The sequence below is a fragment of the Antechinus flavipes genome, chromosome 1 (genome assembly GCF_016432865.1).
Source record: "Antechinus flavipes isolate AdamAnt ecotype Samford, QLD, Australia chromosome 1, AdamAnt_v2, whole genome shotgun sequence".
NCBI classification, from domain to species: domain Eukaryota; kingdom Metazoa; phylum Chordata; class Mammalia; order Dasyuromorphia; family Dasyuridae; genus Antechinus; species Antechinus flavipes.
Genome location: NC_067398.1, coordinates 701,533,926 through 701,557,677, shown reverse-complemented (window position 1 = coordinate 701,557,677; position 23,752 = coordinate 701,533,926). Strand labels below are relative to the sequence as shown.

Sequence of the window (23,752 nt, the reverse complement as noted above, 5' to 3'; positions counted from 1 at the left end):
GCGATGATTAGATGATTATGGAGGGGTCACACCTGTTTAGAGAGCAGTATGGGAGGCTTTCTGGGAGGGCGTGGGGGGTGGTGGTGAGACTTTAGGTGGAATTTAAAGGAAGCCAGAGATTTTAAGAGACAAGGGGATCAGCTGGAAAGGATGTCCAGGGCCCAAAGATGAAATGTCTGGTTTGTCAACTTGCCAAGAGGCCAGTGCTCCTGGATCAGAGACATTTGTCAGAATCCAGAAGCAAATACAACATGCTCTGTGGGCATGCAAAGCCTGCCATAACCTGCTGCCTCCCATCATTCCCCTCTTCATACTCCCCAATATTTGCTCCTGGAGGTGACAAAGAGCCATGGGTGCCATCGGAGCTTGTGGGGTGAGCCTTTAAAGGCAAACAATAGAGTCAGGCTCACCGACCAACAGATCATTGCCACAGTCCAGGAGTGAGGAGCAAAGGGAAGTATGGGGAGAAGAGGAGGTGAATTTAAAATATGTTGTAAAGGTGAAGTCAGCAGATCTTGTGCACAGCTTGGACAGAGAGAGTAAGAAGTACTTAGAGAATTGCCTGGGGGTACCGGGAGATTCACAGGTTTGTCCAAGTTTGCACAGGGAGTGTGTGTTAGAGATGGTACCGGGCTCCAAATGCTCTGGCCTCCAAGGCGAACTCTTTACCCTTGCTGCATCTTTGCAAGTAAAATATGCCCTGTAAATCTCTGTCTAGGCTGCATCACCAGCACTACGTTCATCAAAAATCCCAACAGTAGGAACCGAAGACCGACCTCTGGGGAAAGACGGCAGAATGGCAGTTCCTTATCCACCAAGTGAGTAGAGTTGCGTTGTTTTGGCTTCATTCATTGCCTCTTTCAGAGTTATAGACTCTTTCCCCCCCCTCCCCGCTTCCTCCCCCTTTAAAACAAGAATTAAAACTCATTATTTCAACTGGCCTTCCAGAAATGACAGGACCTAATCATAAACAAGGACCGGCACGGTTTCAATCTCCTATCTTCAGGGCATTTTGAGACTTTAGAAATATTTGTCTACTATTTCTTTGTTTAACAGTGATTTTTTAGAAAGAATTGTGCTTTATTTGAAAATTAGAATTTGCTGAAAAAGTTTGTAGAGAAGTTTCATATCCCAGAAAATATTCTGGATATCTATTTCCACTGATCAACTTTCCGCTCTGTGACTGAATTCTGACATTTTCTTATTGGTAAAATTAGTTTGATATGTATGTTCACAATGGGAAGAATTACCTTCTAGAACATTCATAAGCAATTGGACTATTAAATGAGAGCAGAATAACTGAGAAGTCAGAATAACTGTGTGGCTACTCTGAAGCAGAAATATAATTTCACTGCAAATCATTCTTTAATACCTTCTCATTAACTTCAGCTGGTAATGAGAACAAATTGAGGGGAAAAACTACCATGTCACAGGGATGAGTCAAAGAGTTTTATGGACCCATAAAGGCTGCACTGATTTACTCAAACGTGGACATAGAGGGTGTGCAGAGATGGGCCTATGACAGTTTTAGTAGATCCCAGAGCTTTTTAAAATATGCAAAGCTTTCTCAAGCATGACACATGTGAAAATGAATCATGGTAGCCAGGCAGTTGCTGTAGTTTTTTTTAATTAAACATTTTTCTTTTTTTATGACTCTGCACTGCAGAATTGTACAAACAAGGAATGCAAAGATTAAAAGAAACAGCGTAAAATAGATTCATGTGGAATCGGCCAAACCAACGAGTCCTTTCACTTGGATTGAACTAGTTAATCTTCTCTGCTTCTTTTGACATTAACAAGTGATAGGTAGCAACATGTGAGAGGTTGTTGAAATCTCTGGGAGAAGCCTCATGAAGCTGTGTTCATCAACTGTCCTAGAATCAGTGTCCTGGCCCATTGTCTTGAGATGTTTCTATAGTGCCCCAGTTAATCATTTCAGTCAGACAATCCTAAGACTAATCCAAATGGATGAGTATCCTTCAACATTTCTAGTTTGTCCAAATTTATATTTAGATAAGTGTTGGGAGTAGAGCATTATAGTTATTTTTTCAGATAAAGAGAAATTGCAAATTTTTATATTTATTTTAAATGTTAAGAATGTTGTTTTTAAGGGAAAAAAAGCATTGGGGAGCAATTTTAAATTCTTATTTTGTGTCCTTTGGGTAATTATGGCAGGTTTCTTATGTTATATTTAAGGGAAAAAACTACAAAAACCTTTAGCCTGAATGATTTCATTATCGATCTAGTCCTTCATCTCATTGTTTTTGATGTTTCCAACGCTGTTGGTACCTGCAGTTTAGCACTGTTGGAGATAACCCTCTGAGACTGCACTTCGAACGTCAGATGGGTCTCATTTACCTTGAATGTGACTCACAGGTACCCATTGATTTTAATCAACTGCAGTCCATGTTAGATCTTCAAAGGGACAGGTGTACTCTGTTTTATTTAAAAGCTGCCCTCCTGAAAAGTTGGGTGTGAAGGAGTGCTATTCTAAGAGCCCTCAGCAAACCTAGCATTTATTTTCATGTCTCAGGCTTTCCATGAAGCCGGGCACACTTGCACCTGCCAGCATGGCACCTGATGTCTTCCTTGTTTTCCCTCACCTCATCTTTTGATATTGAATTCTCCTAATCCTGAGGCAGATGGGGATCTGGAATCTTTGGAGAGAGGAGTGCAAGGGAGGATTCTGCCCACACCTGTAGGAGAAGTGACCAGGTTCTTAGTGCGCTTACTAGCCATGCTTTTCCTAGGCCTCAGGAGAGACAAGTTATTGTCACTCTTGTGAGCAGATTTGTAAAGCTTTACCCCCTCCCTACCTTTCGCTGTTTAACCTGAATACTAGTGGTAGTGTTAGTTTCTCTAGAGCAACCAAAAGGACTGAAAAAGCAAATTAAAGTGACCCTGTTAGGGTCAGGTGATCAGCTTGAATGCAACTGTAGAATCAGGCTCAGCCCTTTATCAGCACCTATGATCTGTCTGGACCTGTGGATCATATTAGAGTATGTTCCCCTATTTCTTTATAACTCCTGAAATGCTGTCTGGAAGGGCCTTTGCACCTTCCCTCCTCCAGCTGATCTTCCTGTCTTGGGCCCCATCCGTCACCCTCTTCCCTATACAAACAGTATCCAAGGCCTTACATTCTTCCTGTGTGCTGAGATCTCAGCTTTCCTTTTTCTTACCCTGCCGCCACATTCTGTCTCTTTGCTGCCTGCCTGCACTGCTGCAGTTGTCTTTAATCCCTTCCCCTGCTTTCAGTTCCCCTCCATCCATCCTTTCTTCTTCCTAATGCACAAGGGTGCGTCCCCATTTCCCACCAAACCTCAGATGTGTTGTTATGGCACTAAAGGCCTCATGCATGGGCATTGGGCGCATCTCTCCAACCCTGCCTCAAGATTGCCCTCTCCCAAGTGCAGTCTGTTTCGGCCGTGTCTTTCTGCTTTCATGCCTTTGTCCACTCTGGGATATCCATTCCTCACCCTCCAGGATGATTGCTAACCCCAGAAGCATATACCTGTTTATTCTGGTGTCTGTTATTTGCTCATGCATTACTTTGTGTTTGTGTAAGGTCCATGGAAGCCTTCAATTCTAAACTTGAATCTTCTGGGTAGAGCTTTGGAAATGCCTAACAAGCATTTGAATAAAATAGAAACCACTGTAGGTAGAAGCTCTTTAAGGATGAGAGTTGTGTCTAAGGTTATCCCAACATATAGCTAATCGAGAATCCCTGTGTCTCCTACAAATTATTATTCAGCCTGCATTTAAAAGTATACAATGAAAGGGAACCGACTAATGAATTAAGAAGAAACTTTTCCCTAAAATCAGAACTTATTCTCCCATCCTCATATTCTTAGCTCTACCTTTTGTGGACAAGGAAACAAGTCTGATTTCTTCCATATGAGAGTTCTTATAATACAAGTGGCTGGCTTTCCTGTCTCCCCAAGTTTGTCTCCAGGCTTACCATCCCCAGGTTGTTGAAAGGATCTTTTTTTTTTTTAATAGCTTTTCATTTTCAAATTATATGCAAAGGTAGTTTTCAACAGCCACCCTTGCAAATCCTTGTGTTCCAAACTTCTCTCCCTCCCTACCCCCACTCCCTTTGAATAGCAATTAATCCAGTATATTTAAACATATGTAATTCTTCTTCACATACATCCACATTTATCATGATGCACAAAAGAAATCAGATTAAAAAGGAAAAAGAGAGAGAGAAAAGTAGGCAAACAACAAAACAGGTTAAAATACTATGTTGTGATCTACACTTAGTCCCCATCGTTCTTTCTGTAGATTCCGATGTCTCTCCATCACTAGTCTATTGGAACTGGCCTGAATCACCTCATTGTTGAAAAGAGTCAAGTACATCAGAGTTGATCGTTACATAATCTTCTTGTCACTGCATACAAAAATGTTTTCTCAGTTCATGAAATCTCAACAGGCCTCTCTGAAACCGTCCTGCTGATTGTTTCTTATAGAACAGTAATATTCCATAACATTCATAGACCATAATTTATTCTGTCATTCCCCAACTGATGGGCATGTACTCCCATTTTAGTTCCTTGCCACGACAAAAAAGAAAATGCTACAAACATTTTTGCACATGTTGGTCCTTTCCCTCTTTTTATAATCTCTTTGGGATACAGGAGCTTTCAAGACCTATGCCTCCTCTGGATGTTCTGCAGTTATTCCCACTAGCCTTCCAGCAGTATGGCACTTGGATGGTGGTGAGAGTAGTGGCTGGATTACTAATTCCTCACTTGAGCTTCCTGAGGTCCTAGCATCTTTTCCCATGGCCTTGTCACATGTTTGTAGTGCCCACACTATAATCCTTCCAGATCTCCAGATATTTTTCAAATGAATTAGTTGTATATAGCAAGACAATGACAGACTCTTGTCCAGTGATAGACAACAGCTAATAATAGCAGTATTGGTTATATCGATTTACATAGCACTTGAATATCAGCTTCACAACATCCCTGTGTTACAAAACAAGAACCTGCGGTTCATGTAAACTCAGTGCCATGTGTTAGAGGAAGGACTGTGATTTTGCTCATTGGAAAGACAGCACTGCTTGCCATCCAACAAGGGCTGGCCAGAATTGCCCTGTAATCTAAAGGACTTTAACCTGAAAAGGAAGGAGAAGAGGAAAAAAACAAAACAAAACAAAACAAAACTATGTGTGTATGAGAGACAGAGACAGAGAGACAGACAGACACCATATGATGTGGTACATAATATGTGCCTCCCCTTGGTACCCTCTGCAATCTAGTCACATGGGCCAGCTGCCAGCTCCCCCATCCTTGCATAATGCCCCTTGTGCATGCTTTCCCTCCACTCCTCTGCTTCCTGTCTTCAAGGTTCCCAAACAAGCCCTTTCCAGGTTCTCATTTGTGTTTCGAACTGTGCCCTATGCCACTCGTAATTTACTTTTTATTGATTTTCGTTAAAAAAAAAAAAGGCTATATTTTGCATCTACTTATCTATGTGGGTGTTATTTCCTTTTAGAAGAATCTAAATTTTTTGAGGTCAAAGACACTTTTTTTTTGTCGTTTTTGTTTGTATCTCCAGTGCTCAGTATAGTTCCTGACACATAGCAGTAGGAATGGTTCTTGATGATAGATTTGCTATACAAATGAGGAAAACTGACACTCAGAAATTATGAATTGAATTGAAAATGAGGATAGTTAGCAGATCTTAGTCCATTTCAACATCATAAGGATGATATTTGGGAACCATGTCTGGAACATACTTTTCGGGCATTGAAGAATGCCTCTTCAAGAGGAACAGGATATTCATAGTGTCAGGAGAGTTGGAATCATATTTTAGGATGTATGGAAATAAAATCCTGTATGCAGAAATCTCCAAGCTAAGCTGCTCTGGGGTACACTGGACAAACTACATGTTGGGGAGGGCTACTGTGCTCTCATGAGATTCTTATGAACAGTACCAGAGGATGGGGACTAGAAGCAGAATAAGTACATGCATTTGGAACATGTTGACAAGTCAAAGCCCTGGAGCAGTCAGGAGTAGTCAATGATGGCTTAATCCCAGCCGGGAAGGAAGTCTGGGGGTTGTGAGCTCCTGTCACTTGGATGAACCATTGGTAGCAATGTTTGATCTTGAAGGGCACTTTCAGTTCCGTGATTCTCTCTCTAACACATTGCACTACTCAAATAAGATTCAATTTAATACAGATAAAGGTAAAGTCTTATACTTGGGTCTAAAAAAATCTCATATAATTTTTAAATGGAAAAGATCAAGCTAGCCAGCAGCCACCTGAAGAAAACCCGAAGACTTTCATTGACTATGAACTCATTATGAGATCAATAATATGATATGGCAGCCTAAAAAATCTAACCCAGTGTTTGGCTGCATTGAAGGTTCGTAGGATCACTGATGTGGAGCTGCAAGGAACCTCAGAGGCCCTGTGAACCAACCGCCTCATGTACAGATGAGGAAACTGGGATTTGGGAGGAAGGGGCGGGAATGTTGAGTGACTTGCTTAGTTACAGGGGTAAGTATCAAGAGCAGGCTTACTTCTAGATCTGCTGTCCTATGAGCCCACCTGGAATATTGTCTCTAAATTCTACAGAGGATGGGCTTCAAGGTCAACTCGAGTGTTTTAGCCTGGAGAAGAGAAGGCTTAGATTATGAGAGTTGTCAAGTTCTTGAAGGGTTTCCTGTGAAAGAAAGTTTAGGCTCACTGTCTCCAGTACACTGGACAGCGTGACTTGATAGGAAGGAAGATGCTCCTCTCCACTACAAAGTGCCCTGTGATCTCTCTGAGGGAATTGCTGGAGAAGGGAGTCTGGATGAGCCCTTACTGGGGGTGGGGTGGAGTGGTGAAAGGGGCTCCGGGGCTTTCGAGGTCCCTTCAACTCTGAGATGTTTGGATTTTCTAAGCCGCATCTCTTTTCTTTTCCAGAGTGTAATGCAGAGCAAATAAATCCTTATTGTTTGACTTAAGTATTGAACTAATTATGTAGGGATTTTTTACATTCAAGCTGTGGGTTTTTTCCTTTTAAATAATGATTAAACTCAACCATTGCATTTGATTCAAAGGGAAGACTGAGGAGCTGTCAGTGCTTTTGGACTGACCTACTTACTTGGGCTTTCCTTCCATTACTTGAATATTCAGAGGATAAATGATTGATTCTTCTAGGAGATTTCTCCTGCTCTGTGGGTGGTCCTGAAACCCCCAAGCTACCAAAAGATCTGGGCTTGAGCATGTAGACACTACAGGATGAGTATGACTGTGTTTCTCAGGACATTCAAGATCAAGGAATCTCTTTTTTTCTTCCAAAACCACTTTTTACCCTCTGTTACAATGATTGACTCATTATCAAATAAGAGAATAGATATAGAGTGTTTTGTAAGCTTTCAAGAGCTATAAAAATGTTAGGCATGATTATTATTGATAATTGCTAGTTGATTTTAGAACACTTTCAGGCATCAGATCAGCCGATCACTTTCACTCTTTTGTTACTCTTAATACATTTTAAATTTCAGAACAAAGTAGGAGGAAGAAATGTTCTTTGTTCTCATGTCACTTAAGCTGTCCTTGGTACCAGATTATTCTGTATACATATAAATATTCTGTAATCACCAACACAGACAATCCTCAGATGAAAAGAAAATTCACATTTTTGTTGTTTGATTCACAATATTCTCGGCTTTCCCTGTTAAGAAAATTTGCATTTAATATATCTTTTAAATGCCTCCCCTTTCTTCTGTTTTTCTGTTAGTTTTAGCTACTATACAAAGTCGAACTGTCACCTTGAATCTTATCAGGCCATTCTATTCACCACACAGAAGAAAAAAGTCAAAGAACCCAAATTAGAAGAGAAAGTTTTTGAAATTTAAAGCCAATTAGTTTTTTTTTTTTAATTTTTTTCTCTTCAGAATTTTCAGAATAATTCAGTCCAAAATATCCTTAGTTTTTAGAGCCCATATGGTTTTGTGGATAAAATGCTGATCTGGAAGTCTGGACCATCTCTATACAGAGAGACTCTGGCCCCAGTCCTCACGAACTGACTAATAACTGGGCAGATCACTGCTTTCCTTAACCTGTTTCCTCACTTATAAAATGGGTGCAGCAGGGTTGTGACAATGGGATTTGCCATGAAACTCATCTACATACATTCCTGCACACCCAAAGCACTTTGTAGTATGCTATATAAATATTGACTCTTCCAAAGAATTAGAGTAAATCACCTTCTGTTGTTAAGCTGCTTGATTTTACTCTATATTCTCCAGGGAATTCCAGATAATTCTGCTTAAGTATCTCCTAGAGTATAGTATGGCTCAGTTATAGTTAATGAGAAGATCTGATTTCAAGTCTCTAGTTTTAATACTTCAAGCAAAATTCTTTTTTATCTGAAAAATGGAGGTTATACTTGCCCTACCCCAGGTTTCACAGAGTATTTATGAGGAAGACATGTGGAAACTATAGAACAGCAAATGAGAATTGAAGTTCATTGTTAGCACAAAGTAATACAGATTATTAAAGCAGAGTGAATGAAAAAGTCTTTTAGTGACTGTGTCCCAATGATGTAATTGAAAATGTGGGGGCATTCCATTGCTCTCAATGGAGGAGAGACTGTCCTCCCCTTTTCTTTCTCTCCCCCTCATGTCTATCTATATCCATAACTAGCCTATCATCTTTCTGTATTTTTATCTATATCTATATTTATAATTCTCATCTGTCTGTATTCATATAGATCTATATAGTTATCATCTGTTATTTTTCTGTATCGGTCTGTTATCTGTCTCTATCCATATGTACTATCCACCCCTCCGTCCGTGAGAATGGTAGCCAGAGAAGGAAGTATCCAGAGAGTTGCAGGACAGGAAAGAGAGCATAGAGCAGTTAACTGATTGTTGTCACACTCTTCCCACAAAGTGAGGGCACTATCAATTTGAGGACTGTTTCCATAACAACAAATGGAGATGATAGGGCTCAAGGGTTGGCTGATTTCACATAAGTCAGCAGGTAGAAGGGTGGGGGAGTCGGGGACAATGACTGAGTCACCTGAGAAATAGGTTCGGGAGTCAGTTAGAGTAAAGGGACTCACTCAGCAATCAACCCAGATCACTCTTGGGTGGAGGACCAGCGTTACCCTTCTACAATGGAAAGAGGACTGGCTCTGGAGTCAGAGGAACTCGATTCAGTCCTGGCTCCAACTTTTGTGACTTTGAACTCCCAGAGCCTCGGTTTCTTTGTTATATGAAAAAACTGGCTCAGGCCAGATTTTGATCCATTATTGCACGAGCATTTTGGGATGGGAGATAGAGGGGGTGGGAAGGAGACGGTCTCAGGGATTTGGTGTGAAGGCTGTTGTAGATGGAGAGAAGCTGAGAGCAGCAGAATGCTGAGGTGTGCCTGGCCCTGCTTTGGTCAGAGTTGATTGGTCACCCTTTAGCCTCACCCTGGTGAAGTTTCCAACTGAGGAAGAGGATGCTCTGTGTGTGGAGAAGAGAGGCAGTGCCAGTTGCCTGGGTGGGCACAGGACTGGGTGAAGTCATTGAGGATGAAGTGGACATTTTTGGGAAGAACTCGGACCTCGCCCAGGCAGCCGAGCGGCGGCTGATGATGTGTCAGACTGCCTTCCTCCCTCAGATGGAGGGGGCCAGGAAGCCCCAGGAGCCCCCTGTCAGCCTCCTCCTCCTCCTCCAGAACCAACACACGCAGCCCTTCACAGCCCTGAGCTGCCTGGGCTACATCTCCCCCAGTCACCGCTACTCCGTCCCCGGGACACACTGGAGTTATGACAGGGTGCAAGCAGACCACAACGACTCGTGGACGGAGTGCGTCAACGCGCTGGAGCAGGGCCGGCAGTACGTCGACAACCCGACTGGCGGGAGAGTGGACGAGGCCCTCGTCCGAAGTGCCACCGTCCACGCCTGGCCCCACAGCAACGGTAGGTCTGAGCGTCGGAAGCCCCGACGGTGCCGTTTAGAGCCACCTCGGGGACTTCCTGGTCGCTACCTGGGGTCAGCTTGTCCCTGTGACCAAAAATGCTGCTGAAACCCAAGTCCAGTTTGGCCCCTTTTAAAGAGAAGTAAATTGAGTCAAGTTTTGAACGCAAAAATGAAATTATTCCATGTTTAGGCCTTTCCTGACGGGCCTCCTTATCTCTTGCCTCCTCTTTTTAATCCGTCCTTTGTATTGAATAGGGGATAGAGGGCAGCCCAGGGATTTCCTTGCAAGACAGAACTCTCAGGTGAGGAAGCTTCTTCTGCCAAGGCAGGTTTCTGTGGCCCAGAGCATTGAGATGTTGGATCCCATGGCAGGATACAGGTGTCCTCTCTGGGATTAGAACTCAGGCCGGTTCCAAAGCCAGTTCTGTATGTCCCAGGCCATGCCTTCTCTTTGGATCCATCATACAGTCAGATGAGCTTTTTCATCGCTCTTCTTCACTCAGTCTCTGTGGCCTAATTATAAAGTACAGACCCCTCAAGGTGTCCTAAAGCTGGACTCCCACCTACATTTCCATGCTCATTCCATGCTCATTCACACTATTCCCCTATACACATTTATGCTTCCAGACTCTATTTGCCTCTGTCTCTCTTTCTCTGACACAGACATTCTCTCTCTCTCTCTCTCTCTCCTTCCATGTACATTGCCTCCTCTAATATGTTCCTGCCTCTTTTCATTGCTGCCTATGGACCCTTCTTGGGGGCCGTTCAGGTGCCCCATTCTTGGGGTTCTTCCCTGTTTGTATCTCTTCCCTGGACAATGTTCTATCCTTCATATTTCCCTCTCTTACCCCATCTCACTTTGTTTGGACTTATACTCATTATATGAGCAAATCAGTCAATTCAAAAAAGCACAGACTATGAATTCGATATGAGAAGGCTCATTTAGAGCCACAAGGACTGAAGTTCCAGTCTTGTCTCAGGCATGCATTAGCTATTTGACCCTAGGCAAGTCACTTAGCCCTGTCTGCCTCCAGTTTTCTCCTTTGTTTAATGAGGAGGTTGGACTAGCTGGGGTCTGCATTCCCTTCCAGCTGTGTATTTTCAATTCTTCAATCCTAGCCCCCTAGACTCAAGTCTCCATCATTCTCCTGGGAGTTCCTGGCCCTTTCATGGCATGGAAGGAACTTGCTACTTTCTGGGGCAGCCCATTCCATCTTGATGGTAACCATAATTGTAAGGAATTTCTTCTTTACATAACGCCAGAACCTGCCTCCCTATAGCTTCCACCCATTGGAATTCCTCCCCTCCCCTCACCAGCAGCCTTCTCGCCCCCACTTTGGGCACGTGGAGGCCCCTCTTCATTCTCTTTGGCTTCTGGTTGATTTCCTTCAACCTGAGCTCTGTGGCCCGACACCCGGCTCTTTTCAGACGATCTTGTCTCTCACCAGAGTTGCTCTTGTGCTTAGAAGACTGGGCAACCTCTTGTTTTATCCAGCAGTCTTGTTGAAGTCTTTTAAAATCCTGGCCAGCATCTCCCTTCTCATTCCTCCTCTGCACAGTGGCTCAGATGGTTCGCCCAAAGTGCAGGCCTAAGGATGTCACTTCTTTGCCCAAGAAGCCCTCTCGCCTCTAGAACACTTTCAAACTCCTCACGGTTGGCCCCTAGTCTGGGCACCACGTCTGGCCTTGAGCGGGCTTCTCCCTGTGCCTGCCCCCCTCATAGCTCCCCAATTTGCTTCACTTCCACCTGTCCTGTTTCTCTCTGTGAGGGCTCTGCCTCCTCCCAAGCTCCTCCAGGACAGGAACTGTCTTCCCTCTGTATCCCCAGGGCCTGCCATGGAGCCTAGTATACAACAGGTACTTAATGTGAGTTAAGTCATTATTTCTCCTAACTTTGTGTCATAGTATATATTGATCAGGCACCTGTGTCTCTTTGCAACATTTTTTATTGAAGTGTTAAGTAGTACAGGGCCTAGCAGATCCCCAGGACATTTCCTCTGTTAGATACCTTCTCACTCTACATGTTCTGATGGTCCATTGTTGGCAGTGGGCTGGCACTAATGTTAGGGGAGGAAGATGTTCCAGGCCTGTGATTCTATTAGGGAAATTCTGGGGTAAGTGCTCCCTCCCTGAGTGCAGATAGCTAGGTCCTCTGCCCCTCGGAGTTTGGGAGAGTTAGTTGTCTGGCTGCCAGGAGGTTGGATGTCTTGCTCATAGTCACCCAGATTATTTGTGACAAGCCAGTCTTGAGCCTGGGTCTCTGGGCGGCCAGCTCTGGTCCTCTCTCCACATGGTATATGTCATTCCAATCACTTTATCACAAAGGCCATGCAGGTAGCACAACATGATCCATTCTTTTTTTTTTTTTTTTAATTAAAGCTTTTTATTTTCAAAACACATGCATAAATACTTTTCAACATTTACCCTTACAAAATCTTGTGTTCTAAACTTTTTCCCTCCCTCCCTTCCCCTTTCCTCTCTCCCCTAGATGGCAAATAATCCAATATATGTTAAACATGTGCAATTCTTCTATCCCTATTTCCACATTTATCATGCTGCACAAGAAAAATAATATCAGAAAGGAAAAAAAAATGAGAAAGAAAACAAAATGCAATAAAACAACAAAAAAAGTGAAAACGCTATGTTGTGATCCACACTCAGTTCCCACAGCCCTCTCTCTGGGTGCAGATGCTCTCTTCATCACAAGACCAATGAAACTGGCCAGAGACATGCGGCATTCTTTTTTTGTTGTTGTTGTTGTTTTTTGGTTTGTGTTGTTGTTATTGTTGAGGCAATTGGGGTTAAGTGATTTGCCCAGGGTCACCCAGCTAGGAAGTGACATGACCCATTCTGGACGAAGCCAGGCTGGCCCTTTGCAATTAGAGCTTCCTTTTCTTGGTGTTCACTAACCAACTCTTTAATGATAAATATTTATCATTAAATTATCATAAATAATTTTTAAAATATCATAAATAATTTTGCCAGTACTCAAAATCAGGCAGCTAGACTCGTATTTCCTTGAAATCTACCCTTCCAAATCAGGGCAATACTGTTCCTTCTCAGGCCCAGGAGCCTGATCCATGGGCATTCACTAGCAGCCACCCAGCAGTCAGCCCAGACATGCCAGCCTTCTGTGCCCTCCAGGACTTATTGACTTGACTTCCTCCAGGACAGGTAAACAGGGAGTCAGCTCTTAATTATCTTGAGCTTTTTTTTCTTTTAAATATTTTGTTCTGCTATTTTGAGAGGAAAGATTTTTTTTTTCCCCTTAAGGTGAAAAGCAGATGCAAAAAAGTATGTGGTTCTTCCTAAAGACCAAGCAGCTGTTCTCATGCCATTTGCCACCTAGAGCAATCTCCACCCTTCTTTGATCTTCTTTTTCGACTAGAGAATCCTTTGTGTATTCAGGGCATTGCTACTGACGACCTTTCATGGCTAACAAGTTTAAATCGGTGTAATACAGATTGATGAGCTAAGCCGAGCTCTGTTTCTTCTCCTTCTCTCTCTCTCTCTCTCTCCTCCAGCCTCTTGGGATCATCCTAAGGGTCAATTAGATGCCACAGGGAGGAAGCGTGTTTTTCTTCCTTTCATGCCTCTTGGATAAATGGTTATAGTGGGAACTCCTTACTGCCAGACGTGGAATTCTGGCATTTACATCTCACTTCCAGGCTATTTTCAGTCCTGTGCAATTTTTTGCTTCCGTGTTTGTTTGCTATTCCCTACGTATGCCCCTTAAAGACAAAGAATTTTCTTTAAGTATTTAGTCCTTAGTAAAAATGTTTTAAGAATTTTTCTCTTTAAATTTTAAAGCTACAACCTAAAAGTTGTTTTATGTTGTCAAAATATTTATAATTTTAAAGTAATTAGCTATTACAGAATTTGGTAGGCCCACTTTTCCTATGGGAATGGGGAAAATTTGAAAAAAAAAAAAGCTAATTGGGATTTTCTGGAACAAGATGGAGCTCTCTAAGCCACGTTTTCATCCAGGGTTCCAAAGTGTGCCGTACACTGTGAATGTGTAATCAAATTTTACAGAAAAGACTTTTCGTGGGAATGGAAGCTATTTGCTTGGTAAAATGGAGCAAAAGTAGATCTCTTAAAGTTGCTGACTGGTGACTTACAGCATTCCTTCATTCTTCCTAAGGCCATTTGCTTTGCATTTTCACCAACAAAAAAAGCCTCCTAGAAATGTAGCATCTTTGCCTAGCTTCCAGACATGGCACATTCTGGGTACTCGGTCTGTGGCTCTGTGATGTGAAAACTAGGAAATGTTTTAAAGAGCTTGACCCAAATGAACCTGCAGAAGTCATAAAATCTGATTATTTTCAGAGGAATGTTGAAATGCCAAATTCTAAAATGCTGAGAGTGACTTTTGACACATTTCCTCTGTGACCCAAAGCCATGCTTTTCACTAACTGAGACGGGTAGGAATTCCCAGGTTTTCTTGTGGAGCAGGAATTGTCTGGTATTTTCCAGATAGTGTATGAATGCATGGTCAGTGTTTTTAACCTACTGTCTGCTCATGGGAAAGTGGTGGGAGGAGCCAGAAGCAGGAGAGTGCCGACATAAAGGGCCTTCCGGGACCGCAGGGAGTCTGGGTTGCCATCTCCCCGTCTCCTATCCATCTTGCCCCGGGCTTTTCCAGATCGGCGCCTCTGTCCTCAGCGGACCTCAGCTGCCCCTCCAAATGCTCTCAATATGCCTCAAGAAGGGAGGCCTTGGGAAATGGTCTTGGCTGTGAGAAGCAGGAGGCCTTCTAGGAGGCAAAGGCAGGGAGCCGCCAGCCTGAGCCCCGCTTGCTGACTCGTCTTCCCTTCTCCCCCACTAGTGCTGGACATCAGCATGCTCTCCTCCCAGGACGTGGTGCGCATGCTACTCTCCCTGCAGCCCTTTCTCCAGGATGCCATTCAGAAGAAGAGGACAGGCCGGACCTGGGAGAACATCCAGCACGTGCAGGGACCCCTGACCTGGCAGCAGTTCCACAAGATGGCCGGACGCGGCACCTACGGTACGCTTCTCCCCCCTCTGAGCCCCTTTCTGCTGCCAGTTTAGAAGCCATTTCAGTCTCTGACGTGGCACCTCCTCCTCCTTGGACCCGTCGGAGGCCCTTCCCCTTTTCTAAATAGGTTGATAATGACCCGTTATTTCCTGTGAGGTCAGTCTCACATTCGGGTTGAGGCTTTGCCCTCAGGACTGGGTTTTTCGGTAAGTGGTCCCAAGAACACGTCTGTAGCTCCTTTGTTCTTCTGGTTGAGGAGAGACAGTCAGGGATGCAGTCTGGAGGTCGGGCCTTAGGCCTTTCCTGCAGCTGTGACTCTGGACAAGTCACTTAGGCGTGGGGATAATGGAAGCTTGGGCCTCCCGAGGCTCTTGGGAGCATCAAATGAGCTGGCCTCCCTACAGTGTGATAGAAATGCTGGGGAGCCCTCCGCCTCCCTCGCCCATCTGGGCTTCCTGCTTTCATTGTGGGGATGAGACCCCTGAGGCCGCTGCAGCCCAGAGCCCAGGAGGGCGTGTCTGCGCAGATGGGTGGGACTGGGATTACTCTACCAGCATGTCATAGAGGGTGTCCGAAAAAGGAAGTACTTAATGGGACAAAAAGGAATAAAGGCAATATGATTGGATGGGCTTCATTTAAAAAAAAACACCTCAATCAGGCATGGAGTGGCCCAGCCTCAGGCTGGGAGCAAATAAGGGAAGGAAGGTTCCACTGTCCCTTGTGCAGTCCTCCTGACACATGACCAGGTGACATAGAGACCACATGAATCTATATGTAAACTATCCACCTTCCTTCATTTGTTCTCCTTATAAAGGAAAATAGGAAAAGAAGCTCTAATTCCTTTGTGCACCCCTTAGAGTGCATATATTTGGATTTGGAAACCACCTACCAGTCCAGCTTCTAGTTTACAGGGAAGAAAACTGAGCTCCAGAAAGTCTGTGGCCTTCTCAAAGTCCTACCAAGTTAAAAGCTCAGACCCAGATCCCTAGATCTTCAGCCCTTTGTCCATCCACTCTATTTAACTTAGGCCACAAGGCAGCATGGCGGGTAGAGTGCTTCTAATCCACCCCAGACACTTCTTAGCTGGGGGAATGCGGGCAAAGCTCAGTTGGCTTCACTTGCCTCAACTGAAGAAGTGGACGTAATGATAATAGTCCCGCCCTCTCAGGGATATCGTGAGCATCAAGTAAGAGAATATTTGTAACTCACTTCGCACAGTGCCTGGCACATAGTGGGTGCTTAATAAGTGTTCATTTCCTTTCTGCCTGCCTTCCAAGCTGCCTCCCCAGAGACACTCCATTAAGTGTTTGCCAAGAACTAAAATAGGAGGGAAGTGGGCCACGTAGCAGCATTTTCTTGCGCCAGCCTTGGCCGTCCTTTTGCAGCTTCAGGTGCAGTGCGTGGCTGGGCTGGGATTTTCTGACCTGCTGCCCTTCCTCCTCAGGCTCAGAAGAGTCCCCGGAGCCTTTGCCCATCCCTACGGTGCTGGTGGGCTATGACAAGGACTATCTCACCATCTCACCGTTCTCCTTGCCATTCTGGGAGAGGCTGTCGTTAGATCCCTACGGGGGCCACCGGGATGTCGCCTACATTGTGGTGTGTCCAGAAAATGAGGCCTTGCTCGAAGGAGCCAAAACTTTCTTCAGGGACTTGAGTGCTGTGTATGAGGTAAGGAAAAGGGATTTTGAGAATGGGTTTTGTATCAGGAATTCCTGTGCGCATTCCCCCATTATCTTTCTAGTAGTTGCTAAACAGAATTGATTTGTTTTTATGAGAGGAGGCCACGGAAAAAATCTGGAAATAGTCATGGGAAGAGGACAAAGGCTGCAGACATTATTTGCTTGGAATGTTTTGACTCGAGTATTTCATTAGTCCAAGAAAGCCCTTTCTAAATCAGCCTTGCCAATAACTTTTTTTAGCAGCCCAAAGCTGGTAAAAACACCCACTTCCTTTGGTGGTAGCAGTAAAATCAAATGAAATGTCCATTCTTTCCTATTTCTAGAGCTTAAATCTTTACTGTGGCGAGGGCAGGATGAGCAGCTGGTACTTTGGGAAGCAAGTATATCAAAAGAAAAAAATACCGACTTATCTAATCCCCCAGCCCCCATCCTCCTAAAGAAATCTCATTGTACTCTTTAACTTCCCAAAAGCATCAGGTCAGTTGTAGAGCCAAAGCAAAGAGAAACATTGGCCTGGAAGTGTTCCCAATCTGAAAAGAACATTGAATGACCAGCAGATCATTTTCTTACATTTTAAATTTGATATTATATGCATCTTGATGATATAGTTTCAGCAGATAAAAAGCTGCTGCTTTTTAAAAAAGAAAATGACTTAAAAAAAAGCATGTTTATGTATTTTTGTGTGTATATATATATATATATATATATGTGTGTGTGTATGTGTATATATAATATACATATATATATATATTTTTTAACGAGAGAAAAAAATGAAAATAAGATGTTTTCTTCAGGGCAGATAATTGCATCTCATTTTCTCTTCAAGAAAGAGGACTTCTTCACTCTTAGTTTCTTGACATCTGCCTCCCAGGAAGAGATGTAACCCTGGTTCTCAAAGGCCATGTCAGGGAAATAGAGCCTACATGTTGGGTGGATGACATGTTGTGTACGTACAGAGCCCTGGACTTGGATCCAGGAAGATCCAAGTTCAAATTCAGTCTCAGATACTTAATAGCTGTGACCCTGAGCCATCTACCTCAGTTTCTTCCATTGTAAAACAAGGTTAAAAAAAAAAGCATCATCTACCTCTCAGAATTGTTGTGAGGATGAGATATTATTTGTAAAACACTTAGCACAGTGCTTGGCACATAGTAGTGCCGTATAAATGTTAGCTATTTTTATTATCAGAATGGAAATGTTAAGGTCTGGAGTTCTTTATCTTCTAACCATTGGGCACATAGTAGGTGCTTTTTGAGTTTTTGAGAGTCCTGTGGAAGAAATGTAATCTGCTTCTTGATGATAAACATAAATCTATAACTGGCACTTTTCAGTGGTGTGTTTTTATTAGGAGATTTAGCTGAAATAGATGAATCCTTTCATCACCAAACTTTTATTAGATGCCTTCTGTGTGCCAAATATGGGAGATACAAATGCAGTGAATGAAATAGTCACCACTCTCTAGGAGCTTATGTCCTGGGAGAGAGAGCACATATATAAGAACATATGGGATATAACTAAGGAAAATAAATGCAGGTACAAAGAAGTTCATCCTACAGTGGTTTGGGAGGGAGGCATGAGCCACATAGGGGATCAGTAAAGGCTTCCTACAGAAGGAAGTGAGGTGAAGGGCCAGGAGGGATGGCATTCCTGGCATGGGGCACAGCCAGTGCACAGGTGCAGAGATAGGAGATAAGTAGGATGTGTGAGAAACTGGACCAGAATATCAGGGTGGGAGAGCATGCAGCAAGGCCAGGAGGACAGCCAGTGGCCACTCTGGGGTCAGCCTACACAGGGCACTCTGTATTGGATCCTAGCATCAAGGAAGAACTATTGTGATTTACTGAGCAAAAGGACATCATGGTCAGCTCTGCCCTTCAGGAAAGTGACCATGGCTGAAGTGTAAAAGTGGCAGCAACAGTTGGGGGGAGGGGAGGATAACCCTTAGGCTTGGGCCAGGGCAATGGGGATTGTGTGCAGGGCTCTGACTCCAGTTTGGAAGTGGGAGGGTTTGGGTTTGAAGAGAATTCCCCTTCAGGCTTGTTGGGCTCCGGGTGACTTGGGGCTCTCCTGAGCCTGGCTGGATTGGTTGACAGCCATTGGCCGGCAGAATCTAATTAAACCATGGCAGTCATTGAGGCCTCTGAGAGAGAGAGAGCAGAGAGAAGTGGGTGTAGAACAGAGCTGTGGGGAATGCTGGTCTCAGCAAAGGAGACTGAGGAGGAACAATCAGGCAGCTGTGGGAAGCCGGAGTGTGACTGCCCTTCTGGAGGCCGAGCTAACGTGAGGAAACGGGAGCCCAGGGAGGGCCACAGGTGATCCCACAGGGTCTGGGGTCCCCTGCCCAATAAATGGCGGGCAGAGACGATGGCTCGGAGCCGCTCTGAGAACCAAGCACAGGCCTTTTGTTAACAAATCCTGTCTCTGAGGACCTTGTTCAGTAATCGCAGGCTCACTTTGTACATGAAATCGCTCCGCAGGTCCCAGGGGTTAGGGCTGGGAGAGGTGCAGGGGCACTTGGCAGCCCGCCTTCATCATATTTCCTGAAACGGATGTGGGCCATGATTAACTTTCCTGCCGACAAATGCCAAGTTAAATTGCTTACTTGGGAGACACATTCATTCTCCCTCTTTCAAAGTTTGTATTTACTGGGCCGGAGAAACTGAGGGCATCCTTTGAGATTGCTCCCCTCAGGGCCGGGCTGTGGCCCCCTCCATTCAGCAGTGAGACAGGTGGCTTTGATTGCATTGTATCGGGAAAAACATCCAAACTCTTTGGACGGTGGCGTGGCGGTGTAGCCGTCCCCCTCTGGGAGCCTGGCTAACGTTGGCACCATGGCAAGCAGCAAGCCCAGATCCTGTGGATGGGATCATCTTGGGGAAAGAAACATTTATTTTTCCAGTATCCCAGAGGGCTAGACTTGAACTGTGGGAGGACAGGAGCAGAGAAGGTGCTGTTGTGAAGAGGATGTCTGAAGAGGGCATCGTGACGGCAGCAGTGTCTGTTGGCCGCTTCCTCGTGTGGGCCCGGCCGCTGACTGCTTCTTCCCCTCTGTGCTTTAGATGTGTAGGCTGGGGCAGCACAAGCCCATCAGCAGAGGGCTTCGGGATGGGATCATGCGCGTGGGGAAGACAGTGACCCCGAAGCTGACGGACGAGCTCATGAGTGAGTGGTTTAGCCAGCCCTGGAGCAGCGAGGACAGCGACAATCATTCCAGACTCAGACTTTATGCACAGGTCTGCCGCCACCACCTCGGTGAGTGAGACTGTCTTGTGTCTGCTCTGGCCCCTGCTGTGGCAGCAGAAGCTTGGGTTCTCCGGCCTGCCGCCTCTTCTTAGCTGGGTGCCCTCCCCTGGAACTTGGTGTCCTCGTTGTACAGTCGGGGGGTCGTAGGACAAGATGGGCAGGATCCTGTCATTCCGAGGCAAGGTTTCCCCAATGGCTCCAAAAGCTACACAAAGACAGGTTGGGAGCCCCCAAGTGGCGTAGCCCTTTCCATGGCATTGCTCTGTGGGCATGGTGGCTAACAAGGGGCAGTCGTATCCGCAGAGCAACCCAGGTGTTTGGCTCTCTGAAGCTTCCTCAACATGTGCAACCTCACTCAGAGACCCCCAGATCTCAGGGCCACTAGGGGTCGGAGGCATTTTCTCCATCTCTTCCCCTTTATTTAACTGGCCCTCAAGCAAACTTAAACTTTGAAGAATGGCAGGCAGTGAGGTAGCCAGCATATGGTTACTGTGAGGTAACGTACCTCATTATTGTTATTGTTTGCTACCAACAGTGAAGCTCTAGGGGAATGCATGCAGACTTAGTGTGGAACAAGCCTTTTGTTGCACTGAAAAGCAGCTTTCTCCCAGGGGCCCCTGCTGCTCCGAGTGTGAGCTCAGCTGTTGAGTTGCATCCATGACAGGAGGGCCCTCCAGCAATTGGGATGGGGACCCAAGAGTTACGGGGCCGCGTTAACCTTCCTCTTGATGCTCTTGCAGCACCTTATTTAGCTACTCTGCAGCTGGACAGCAGCCTACTGGTTCCACCTAAGTACCCAGCCTCAGCCCCGGTAGCAGCAGCAGTCGCCGCTGCAGCCGCCGCCGCAGCCGCTGCCGCCGCCGCCGCCGCCGCAGCCGCTGCAGCAGCAGCACAGGCACAAACCGCCCCTGGGAGCGTGGGCCCATCCGCTTCAAATCCAGGTTGTGCTTCGGGACCCGGAGCTCCGCCAGCCGGCACCTCCAATGGCAGCTCAGGCAGTACTTCTGCGGCTGCTGGTTCCTCAGGGCCACCAGCCTCCTCAGCCTCCTCAGGGCCTGGCGTGACTCCAGGCAGTGTGACGTCCTCTTCAGGCTTTGGCGGCGGCGGCGGCACAGGCCAGACGCCCAGCGCTGGGACGAGCATGGCAGACAGAGCGCCGGGGAGCCTGGGCCCCGGAGGGGAGGCAGAACCTGGGCAGAACTCCTCCCAGCAGCCCCCCCCAGAAGGACAAGACAGGTAGGACATTTCTGGAATTCCTCCAAGTGCTCTTCGCTTCTTCTCATTTCTTCTCCTCCTTTATGGGTCACCAATATCCAGTTTTCACTGAAAATAAAACCTCTCCTGCTTCTCCCTGAAAACCTATTCTGGGGATGCTGAAGACATAGCCCAAGAGAAAAGATCCCTTTAGCACAGCTATTGACTGCCAGGCTGTCCTGGCAGGTTCTCCAGAGTGGGAGGGAGAAGTCCCGGGCCCTTTGGGACATCGCATTTCCCCTGTATTCTGGACTCCCCAGACTTAGCAAGAAAATGGTTTTAGGGTTTAGGCTTTGTTCCATTTTGGTTTTATTTTTAAAGGACTTTAATGACCGGTTGCTTCTGGCCATTTTCACTGTTGCTTTCCATCAAACTGGTTCAGACATTAATGGTTGGGTTTGATGCTTTTTTGGTGGGAGAGTTATTCTTTAGTCAGTCAGTAAGTAAATGGTTTTCCAGTATTCTTTCTGCTGCGTAACTTTTCACCATCTAAACCCTGCCACATCACAGTTTTCACTAAACTCTTTTGCTTCTGTCTGTGCTGCTAACAATGACCATCTCTCTAGTGTCACAGAAAGGGAGAGGATAGGGATTCCCACGGAGCCGGAGTCGGCCGACAGCCAGGCCTACCCACCAGCTGTGGTCATCTACATGGTGGATCCCTTTACCTACACTGCAGAGGAGGAGTCCACACCAGCAAACTTCTGGCTGCTCGGTCTGATGCGCTGCTACACAGACATGCTGGATAACTTACCTGAGAATATGAGAAACTCTTTCATTCTCCAAGTAATTTTTTTTTTACTTTTTTCTAAATATTCTAATCCATAAATATCTTTAACATACATTGGTATTTTTAAAAAAATGAAATAGAAACTCCTCAAATTGTTTTCTGACGAGGACTTTTAAAATCACCTCCTATTTGTGTCCTAAATAACTGATCCCTGAAGTTCATTAGATAGCAAGTAGAGAGCAGCCAGGGTGAATTATTGCCAACTGATTTGTGTTAAAGCAAAATAGATGAACATGTTTAAGTAAAGGATGTTGAAATCGCAACTCCAGCAACTTGAGAATTCAGCCTTAAAGAGGAGAAGTAACATGGTACCCAAGTGATGGTACGTCTGCATCATTTGGGGAGAGGATGGCATGCAGTAGCTGGGCGGAGACGTTGTGAACATCTGCTGTAAATTTACAATAAAATGTGTGTAGGGAGGGGTGTCTCTGGAAAGAATTAGTGCTCTAAAAGCATAAGTTGTTCTTTGCTTTGGGCTACATGCATTGAATAACTGCGTCAAACTCAAAGCCAGTTGTTCTTTCCTGAGTCAAATGGAGAATCAATACAATTTCATTTTCCCGTGTTCTATTCGGCCTATTCCAGCGTGAGTATTTCTGATTTTAATCATCTGAATGTCTATGTCCAGATTGTGCCTTGCCAGTACATGCTGCAGACAATGAAGGATGAACAATTTTTCTACATTCAGCACTTGAAGTCCATGGCATTTTCAGTGTACTGCCAATGCAGGCGGCCTCTGCCCACCCAGATCCACATTAAGTCTCTCACAGGCTTTGGACCGGCAGCCAGTATTGAAACGACCCTCAAGAACCCTGAGGTTGGTACTTTGCAAGGGAAGACTGGCAGACTGCAGGATAGTTTGAGTGACAGGTGGAAGGTTTTAGCTTTCTCTGCGCCAGCCACATTCCTTAAACTCAAAGATTATTTCCCAGAAATTAAAACATTTTTAGAAAATAGGCAATCATTTCAAATGCTGTTCTGAGACTTAGGCGATAAGGCACCAATATCCTTCTCCTTCATATCTTACATAAAGGATTTTTTTAAAATTAAAACTTCAGAATTTGGTATTCATCAATTAATCTTATTCTTAGTGTATGAATTTCTTACTCTGATGAACAGCTTGTCTAGTATGTTATTCTATAATTGTTTAAAAGACCTCAGAGGCTTATTGGAGACATGTTATTTAATTCCACTCTTTCTTAACAAGCCTGGAATCTGCTTGATCTTAGCCAGAAAGTTCACAGTGAGGTCAGTTTACTTTGCTCATTCTACATAGCACTTCCTCTAACTCGGTGATTTTAGTTTTGTTTACAATGTGCATTAATCCACACGATAACTATCTTTTGTTCATAAATCTACTTGTCATCTTTAGACAGATCTAACGTATGAACCTTTGGATTTGTAAAACAGAAATATGAGGCTTATCAAATTTTACTCATCATTCAGTATCTTTCAATTGTGAGATTTCCTATCGCATAAAAAAATGTTTCCCATATAAATTGTTAGGACAATTTCCAAACAGACTGACACAGCTTATATGTGACCTCCACTCATAATGCTCCTGGGGGTCCCTTTCAATGGTTTCTCCCTCCTCCAGTAAGCCTGTTGCTCTTCCCTTCCCCATCTTTATAGGCATTCGGAATTGCCATAGGATTTGCTATCAATCAGTCCAGTGGACTAGAGCATTATGGAACAGCTTGACGTGTACCATTGACCATTCAGTGACTGGGGAATCCTTCTTCCCTCTTTTGCCCTTAACGCATTGCCCAGTGTGAATTTGGATAAGGAAAAGATTATGAGCAACAAGAGCTTGATACTTCCTAGGAAATTCGAGTAAAAATCGACCTTTTATGATCTCCTAAAATTGCAGCA

At 44.8% G+C, this 23,752-nt stretch overlaps 1 protein-coding gene across 1 annotated transcript in view; it reads left to right on the top strand.

Annotated features, from left to right (window-relative positions):
- MED13L (mediator complex subunit 13L) overlaps window positions 1-23,752 on the top strand; it is a 332,823-nt gene that overhangs the window by 290,059 nt on the left and 19,012 nt on the right. The window contains exons 14-22 of the mRNA XM_051976088.1: window positions 719-818; window positions 4,690-4,718; window positions 9,449-9,914; window positions 14,744-14,923; window positions 16,359-16,582; window positions 19,653-19,845; window positions 20,577-21,072; window positions 21,657-21,876; window positions 22,509-22,697. Of these exons, the coding sequence (XP_051832048.1) occupies window positions 719-818; window positions 4,690-4,718; window positions 9,449-9,914; window positions 14,744-14,923; window positions 16,359-16,582; window positions 19,653-19,845; window positions 20,577-21,072; window positions 21,657-21,876; window positions 22,509-22,697 (2,097 nt within the window). The remainder of the gene's footprint in view (window positions 1-718; window positions 819-4,689; window positions 4,719-9,448; window positions 9,915-14,743; window positions 14,924-16,358; window positions 16,583-19,652; window positions 19,846-20,576; window positions 21,073-21,656; window positions 21,877-22,508; window positions 22,698-23,752) is intronic.